At 41.0% G+C, this 8,663-nt stretch overlaps 2 protein-coding genes across 2 annotated transcripts; both read left to right on the top strand.

Moving 5' to 3' along the window:
- The first annotated feature begins 804 nt into the window (after nt 1-804).
- Nucleotides 805-3,114, top strand: LOC139329042 (protein FAM3D). Its single transcript, XM_070959164.1, has 9 exons — nt 805-980; nt 1,066-1,164; nt 1,267-1,308; nt 1,409-1,532; nt 1,620-1,678; nt 2,404-2,454; nt 2,556-2,640; nt 2,722-2,848; nt 2,960-3,114. Exons 1-9 carry the CDS (start codon nt 968-970, stop codon nt 3,062-3,064), a joined length of 705 nt encoding a protein of 234 aa, XP_070815265.1. The 5' UTR covers nt 805-967; the 3' UTR covers nt 3,065-3,114.
- A 1,289-nt stretch (nt 3,115-4,403) lies between these two features.
- On the top strand, nt 4,404-8,592 carry LOC139329091 (actin-associated protein FAM107A). The gene is made up of 5 exons (XM_070959230.1): nt 4,404-4,543; nt 5,655-5,706; nt 7,165-7,345; nt 7,434-7,590; nt 8,073-8,592. Exons 1-5 carry the CDS (start codon nt 4,520-4,522, stop codon nt 8,175-8,177), a joined length of 519 nt encoding a protein of 172 aa, XP_070815331.1. The 5' UTR covers nt 4,404-4,519; the 3' UTR covers nt 8,178-8,592.
- Nucleotides 8,593-8,663: the final 71 nt, after the last annotated feature.

Below are 8,663 nucleotides of genomic sequence, written 5' to 3'. Positions count from 1 at the left end.
GGCTTTATCATCTTTAATAACCGTCATAACATCAGCTCATTTCTGCCTGGAGGGACCCGTCCAGGCAGGTGAGCTCAGAGACTGTTCAGGGATCAGCAGGGCAGACGCTCTCTGACACGAGGGCTTGACCTGGTTTCCTTTGAAAGAACGCTTTTTAATACTTGTGACCTTTCCCTGTGTGGACACAGGGAAAGTAAGGGTAAAATGTTCTGTAAATTGATTCCTCATATGATGCTGTTGCACTTTTGGTTTCTTTTTCGTGGTTATTTATTTGCTGTCAGCGAGGGTTGGAATGAGATCATTTTTATTATTCTATAGTCTCTTTTTTTCTAAGACTTTGTTATTTGTCTGTAGCAATTTTTTGTATCTCAGCAGTTTTATGCAGATAAGTCCCCACATCAAATGGGATTTACTGAAATTTACATACAAATAGAAAACTCTGATAAATGACACAGTGCCTCTTTAAACATCTCTCTTTTTTCCATTTACTCATCCAGTTTTGCAATATGAAGGTCGTGGCCCTTTTTTCTCCTCCTTGTGTCATTCACTCTGCAGGTCTCAAATGCTTGTTTGCACACCAGTTAAGGACAGTCTTGTTTGCAAAGCACATTGTTCCCCTCAAACAAAAGACTATCTGTTTCTGGTTGACTCCCATAGTTGACACTGTGAGAGAGAGAAACTTGATGATCTAGTTCACATTGGGTGTGTGTATTTGTATATAATGCTACATCCTGTTTTGATAGGATATGAGGAGGAGATTGAGAGGCTGACACATTTTCTTTGCATATGCTAACACCTCTCCCTCAAGGAATGGTTGTAGGAATTATCAGGTAGTGTTCACAGTCGAGGTGACACCAAATCTCTGCTCTACCTACAAGATCTCTGATTGAGAGGAAACACTTGAGGTGCATTTCAAAGGTCTCGGCGCTTCGCTCTTGGAAAAGAAGCTCGCTGACTTGTGGCAGATATGAGATATCGAGGTGAGATTTTCACTTTGTTTAAAACACTGGTAGATTCGGTTGGATGTCTGAAAATCATTGTCTGTCTATTCTTTCTGGTTGACAGTCGTTTTGCACCTTCCTGCTGTAATCGTTGTTTTCCTAATAACATGGGCAATCTTCATCAATTCCTATGATGTCCAGGAGAAAGCGAGGAATATTCTTGGTGAGCTCATTTCCACTCCTCGCATCTTAAATCCGAAGCTACTTCTTTTCATTCAGAGTGATTTGCTGTGTGTCCACAACACTCTCTGCTCTCTTATTTCAGGGTTAAGTCTCCCTGATAAAATCACAACAAAATACGAAACAGGTAAATCATGGTAGAACACATCTTTCAGTCTTTACATGACCCTAATTGACTTTATGTATGACCATCATCTAGCTGCGACACTCTCTCTTGGTTCCTTCAGCCACAGCAGCACCTCAGCCAAAGTGCAGCCTCTCCAGAGTCTGTCCCCCCGACCGATTCGCTTTACACATCAGGAGTGGAGCAGCTAATGTTGTTGGACCAAAGATCTGTTTCGAGGGTAAAATGTACGTTTAATACGGAAGAACCTGAACGAACTGTGGATGAAAATAATGACTCTGCGGTGAAACTCAACTTTATTGGTATCTCAACAGAATTATGAGCCATGTGTTGAATAACGTGGCACCAGGACTGAACATCGTGGTGGTTAATGGTGAGTGAAATGCTCAGATCCTGTAAAGCAGCACTGTATACAGTAGGATTTGTGAACTGAACTGGTTTGGGTATACTTTATATTTAGGTACACATTCACCATTAACTAGCTGCTTATTTGCATGCATATTAGTAGCTGTTGGCTGCTAAATAGTTATTATAAAGCGCTTAGTAAAGTCTTATTCTGCGTGACCATATTCTACAATTGCGTTTTCCCTCAGCAACCTCCTAATTACTGATTACTGATCGTAAGTAAGGAAGTTGATCCACATGAATTGTGATCTTAATAGCCCAAACCTTCAGAATAAAGCATTAATAAGTGCATTATAATGGCTAATATGCATGCCAGTGAGCAGCTAGTTAATGGTGAGTATGTGTACATTAATAGACCGTGTTACCAATGATTTCAGCTGGTAATTCCCTTGCTTAAAAAGATGAACACTTTTAATTTGTTTGAGCTTCAGAGTTGATTTTTGAACTTGGAAACAGCAGTTGATAAAACTTGCCTAAAGGTCTGTTGATTACAGATAGTATAGCATATTATGGTATAATGTCAAAGTGTCTATAAGATGAGGAAAAAGAACATTTTAGCACCCGCAATGTGCAACAAACTGAATGAAGCTCATGTGATACGATCAAAAGCTCAAGAACAAATATCATATGGACCTTGAAGTTTTTTTTTTCTTCCTCTGGGCCAGTCATTAATGTGTTTTTTTCCCATCTCAGGTGAAAGTGGAGTTGTGGAAAAACATGACAGTCTTAACATGGCAAGTGGAAGTAAGAGCTGTATTTTATTTTTAATCCTTTCAATCCTGTTTTGAAACCAAAGTCCTGAAGCCTTAAAATGACGCGTTTTCTTTAAATGACACTAACAAAAGACCCAGATGACATCCTGGCATACCTGAAGGAGATCAAACCCGGAATGATTGTTTTGGTTGCCTCGTTTGATGATGTGACAGAAAAGTAAGTCTAAATCTCAGTGATTCAAAAGCTAAAACGATTTCCTGACTCGCAGTATGACCCCTTTCTTCTACTTGGCGGCAGGATGACAAACGAAATGAGGGAGGTATTTGCTGGAATGGGAAGCACTTTGATCAACTCTTTGAAATACAGAGACAGCTGGGTGTTTGCTGGAAGAGCGGGGACACAAAACAAAAGCCCCTATGAGATGGTTAGTTCACTTCAGTTTCTTCTCTGTCTGTCAGAAAAGACCAAATATTTCAAAATACATGCATGATAATTGATGGCAAAACAATTGTCTTCCTCCCTGTTCACCTCTCAGCAAGCTGTTAATGATGAAAAAACCAACATCTATGAAGAATGGCCGGATTTGGTGGAGGTTGCAGGCTGTTTCCCAAGGACCCAAACTGCTGACCATAAACCTTAACAGGTGGAGAGGATTTGGACCACACTGTAAAAATGCACCACTGCAAGTAAAAGTCCTGCTTTCAAAACCTTACTTAAGTTAAAGTATGTGCTCTAAGTATTATAAGAAAAATCTATTTAAAGTATCAAAAGAATTAGTATTTATAGTATTAGTAGAATCAGTATTTATGATGTTTTTACAGCTGCATAAGTGTGTGTTTCATTTTACTGCTGTAAATATTCAAGCTCATTTTCACTACTTTATATATAAACTGTTGGGTAGTTTCATCCACAGCGATGCCTTATGTTCTGTAAGCCTGTCATGTGTTTGTAGTGCTGCTTGACTGCGAGAACCACATATATCTAACAAGTGAGGGATATCCATAAGAATGATGCATTTTCAGCTAATCCAAGAGGGTTTAAAAATAGGTTGTTTAACTTAAGAAGTAGGAGAATTTTTCTCAAACCGTAAAGGAACACTTAATCTTCCAGTTTATCACAGAATGTGGAGATGCATGGTTTTCACTGGACATTAGGGCATGAAAAAAAAGTCATCTGTATGTAAGGGAGTAAAAAGTACAACGGTTACCTCTGAGATGTTCTGGAGGAGAAGTATCAAGTTGCACAAAATGGATTTACTCATGAAGTGTAAAAGTACTTCAAATTTGTCCTTGAGTACTTGAGTAAATGTACTGTAGCAGTATTCACAGCACAGTCGGTGTTGTGTTCTGTACACACTGTAAAGCTGTCTGAGGCGAGTTTGTCATCTGTGATTCTGGGCTTCTTTGTATGAATAAAATTGACAACCCTTCACTAGTGTATCTTAATATGGCAGCAGTTTTGTCCCAATGGGATAAATGTACAATATCTTTCAGATTCCTGGATGTAGAGACTAAATTTATTATTTATCTGTCGATGACAAACAGGCTCTGGGGTGTTTGTGATCTGCAGTGTCCTCTTCAATATCACGTCTCACTTTTTTCCTATCTTTTTAATGGAAGCACTTTTTCTTTCCTTCTCACATCACATCACATTATTTTTTTCATATTTGCTGCGTTTCCTGCTGTTGACAGAGAAAGTACTTCACATAAGTAAAAATACCAGTACCGCAGTACTCAGTATTACTGTTGGCGGAGCTCGTTCTTACTGCTTTTTATACAGTTTGCTAGTTTAGTTTCCAGGTTCCCAGCTTGGGGTTGGGTTAACATAAAGAAGTGAAAGCGCAGTGCATGTACTTTGTTACTTTCCACCACCGCTGCAGACAGAATATTCCTCCAGCACGTCTTTCTCCGGGGTTTGTCTTCCACTGGGCTGCTGCTTGCTTCCCCGGGAGCTTCATCATTGGTCCAAACACAGAGAAGCTTCCCCTCTCTGACATTCTTGGCTGCTGGAGTAGAGAGAGAGAGGATCCTCAAATTATTACTGAAAGTCTGTCCACTGCGAGCCCAGGAGGTGTCTGGACTCTGACAGTGAGGACATGGGAGTCACCCATGGAAAGAAGGTCAGTTTGTCAGTTTTATTCCTCCTTTACTTTCCATTACTGACGTCATGTTAAGATAATCCAGCAGACGGATCCATGTGGCACGAATGCTCTATTGGCATTCAGTGTGTGTTTGAGGAGATAAAGAGACTGAAAGCTGATGAAAACCCTCGTGCGACTGTATGCTCTCTTACTTGTGTGTCACAGCAAATGATATATACAGTGCTAATGTGTCATCTTTTTCACAATTAAAACTTTATAGCATTTCTGTGGGAGGTTCATCTGTTATTACTGTCTCCTAAAGACAAGCGAGTGCCTGGACCAAATGCAGTATCCAATATAAAAGAGCCTTGCCAGCACTGGAGAGTGGGCCTTGGAGAGTGTTTATCCCGTCATGTCCTATTAATTCTTCTCCACACAATACCCACTGTTGGAGATTTAGCCAAACAGCATGACTCCTCCATCATCAACCAAACAACAGCCAGCAACAGAGCTGTCATCGAAATGCTTCATTTAGGCTGCACTGTTCACTCATTCTGACCATTTACTGTCATCTTGGTTAAACTGTACTTTATCTGAACACTGGCTGCAGGTGTCTGAACACCAAGCCAAGGCTACTGCAGGCATTATGCAACACATCCCTAAATCGATAATGTAAAAATCCCAGATCAACATTCAAACTTCAGCAAATATTTCATCACTCTTTCCGGCTGTCCAGTCTGAATCCCACAGGGGGATAACTCTGGTCTCAACTATTAATTCTGCTCAAACTGCAGCAAACGAGTAACTCAGTGGGAATCAAACAGTGTTTTGTTTGATCCTGTCATTAATGAGGTGGCAGCCCTCCACCTCGCCAGTGAGGGCCCTCGCTTCACTGAGCACGTGGAACTAGAGCGCTTCATTTGTCTGTCAGCATCATAATACAGCTTTGTGCCGCTCTCGCTGTGTTGACCTGCCCAGCTCAGCCTGTTTGGAGTGTCATCATGTGTCATAGCACTTTGTTTTTAAGTTCACACACTTGTATTTTGATTTTTTTAAAAAAAAAAACACTCTATCCCAGGGATAAGATGGTAATAACTGTGAGTTATATTCTTGTTATGTGTGACATGTCATTGATTTTTTCTGTTGGCAGCGAGATCTGCAACATTGTCCAGGTCGAAATGAGACACACCTGAACGGGTCTGGTGAGAAATCTATTATTGTTCATGCTAATTTTGGAACCACCCTGCAGTTATTTGTCTTATTTTCAGCAGTAGCAAGGTGTACTACACACAGTATTACAGAAGATCTGATGGAGCAACTGTTCCAAATGAGTGTCTATATTTATTCTGTGAGCCAGAGCAGAGCTGATCAGTGAGCCATGCATAAAGTTTATTCTTACCAACTTTATCACGAAGAGGTGGGGGCGTGGTGTTTGCCGTTTTTGCTCTGTTTGTGTTAAGGGGAGAAACTCCAGAAGATATATGTGTGGATATGTGTGATAAAAAGCAGTTGGTCACTGTGGCACTTGCTGCAGAAGCATTTTTATTGATTCTAACTGTCATTAAAGAGGAGCGTTGAGCCACAAGTTGTTAAGTCAACAAAACGCTGTGGCTGTCAATAGACCATATGCCTGGTGGCATTTAAGGCTTTTAAAGAGAGGCTTTGTCACTCTGAAAGAAGTGGTATAATCATCCGTTCACGAAAGAAAAATGAATCATATACAAAGAAACACACCCTTGCTTGGGTGTGTTGGTTTGGTTGCTACACCCTTTGCTTGTCTGATATAGCCAGTTGCTACTGCTGCATGGCTGTTGCTCATGGTAGCAAACTTCTGACAAGGTGTTGTTTCAGCCTGTGTGTCAGCATTTACCATCATCCGTTACAGCTCGCTTCAGTAGTCTTGAGTCAAGACTGTTGGATAACCGGCTCGGATAGAAACAGCCTTTAATTCAACTGACCGATAAAGTGAATTCTCCAGAAGTCTTTTTGCTAGCATACTCATAAGATAACAGGCATATACTCAGCTTGGCAGTGAAATGACTTTGTTCAGTGCACGTTTCTGTATTTAAATCTAGTTTTCCAATCCTTTGGCTTGATCAATTCTAGCTGAAACAGGGCTCAGCATCACAATAGCACCTTCAATTACCTTTGTTTCTCTTTTCATAAGCCTGTCATTACCTCCAGTTAACATATTGACTCTTGCAAACACATTTCAGAGCAAAGTACAAATAAACATATGTAGAGCAATGCATGAAAGTAGATTTTTCATCAACGAGCTCCCCGACCTCAGGACACGACATCTTTCTTGAAATTAGACATTTTTTTCCACTGCGTACTTTGCAATGATGAAACAATTATGTTTTTTTTAGACAGAATTAAAGTAGCTAAAGTGACTTTGCTCAGCCCTGTGAAGCCTGAAACTAGCTCACTGCTGCTTGGAGGTTTAATTAAGGTCATTAGAGCTCCAGTGTTTGTCATAGTGCTTGATCTCCTGCTAACTGTGTCACTAAAAGCCGCTGTAGTGTGTGTTTATAATACTAAAACTTACTTGTGCAACATTGGCCACTACAGCTGGTACAATGAGTACTGGAAAAGTTGCACACACAAGTGATTTTGGCAGGGAAACATTTAGAGCGTGTTGGTATGTTTCTCTTTTTCAGCCTCAGTAATGCAGACACACCAAATTGAACAGCATGACCGATGCTCAGAGCTTCAGGCTCCTCCGTTACAGAGCGAGGAGGAGAGCAGTAATTTCATCAGACCCCAAAAACCTCTCAATCCTTTAACAGCCTCCAGGAGCCACCAGGAGCTCCACAAAGAACTGCAGATGACCCACAAGAGGTTGGACAGACACACGGACAGTCGTAAACACTCACACTTCAGTTTCACTGTTCGTATAAATCTCAAAGTCTTCCTGTATTTCTGTCAGGAGGGTGTCGCAAGAAGGAAAGAGCGAACTCCAGAGAGCCTTAGAAAAAAGGAAATGGGAACAAAGGATGAAGGCGAGCAGGGATCAGGAGGAGGCAACAAAGAACAGATCTCCATTTCATCAAGAGCTGTTGAAAAGACATCAGAGGCTGGAAAAGGTGTGCATCGGTCGGGCTCTGTTTTTCCACAACAAATCACACAAACCACCACAGGGCAGAAAGTATTACAGCAGGTAAAAATGGTCAGTATTGTCATATGGAGGGTTGACATTGGTAGGAGGAGGCTGCTCACATGTTTGTGGAGCATCAAGGTGTTCTGCAGTCAGCCACTGGAGGGCAGTGTAGACAATGCTTTAGACACTGCACAGGTCCAGTCTGGCCTCTGGCAGGAAAACCAAACAATCAATCACTCGGACTTTACTTGAACAACACTTTTCATACCTACAAAATGTAACACAAAGGTAGTTTTTAACTGTTCCATAGTAATAACCGTAGTAATAAAAGCAAGCCTCGCCACGGGTTTTTGTTCTGACTCTAGGCATAATTAAACCTCTAAACCTAGACATTTGTAAAGTGTCTTCTTGTGGCTTCGCATATGACCAGCACATTTTTCATTTTAGCATGTTTCCATTGCTCCCCAGTTGGAGAGAGACGAAGGACAACAGCGAGAGGGGCCAGAGTTCCTCCGAGTCAAAGAGAGACTGAGACGAACTGCAGTGATGGATGCAGCAGAAAAAGAAGTGTGACAGTTGTGATTTGTGACTCTGTAATTTTGCATGTTTTCTGTTGACAGTCAAGCAATAGATTGTTGGGGAAATCAACAGGGAATATAAACTCACTACTGGAGCTGACGTGCTTTTTTTCTGCTTAGTATTAAAGACAAATTAAGTCAGTCGAATGAGGTGAAATAAGACATTTGGCAGCAAATCGTCCTGGTGATTAACTGCCCGAATGGGTAGAGGAGCAGTTTTTCTGTTTGGATCAATGGAAATCAAAGTGTGCACAGACAGAATAATGATTGCGCTTGAATAACATCATTAAGTCTGTTTGGCTGAATTAGACTGCTGGGTGTCGTGTGTACAGTAGCTGTAACATATCATTACCACCGTAATATGTGAATGTCTATGCTACCACTGTGTAACATGTTTTTCTTTGTGTCTGCAGTTGGTCTTGCTGTTTCCATAATACTCAACAAAATGAAGATCCTGTCAGTATAATGAAGAGTGTCACTG

Source organism: Chaetodon trifascialis, chromosome 3 (genome assembly GCF_039877785.1).
Source record: "Chaetodon trifascialis isolate fChaTrf1 chromosome 3, fChaTrf1.hap1, whole genome shotgun sequence".
Classification (NCBI taxonomy): domain Eukaryota; kingdom Metazoa; phylum Chordata; class Actinopteri; order Chaetodontiformes; family Chaetodontidae; genus Chaetodon; species Chaetodon trifascialis.
This window is presented reverse-complemented; position numbering and strand designations above follow the sequence as displayed.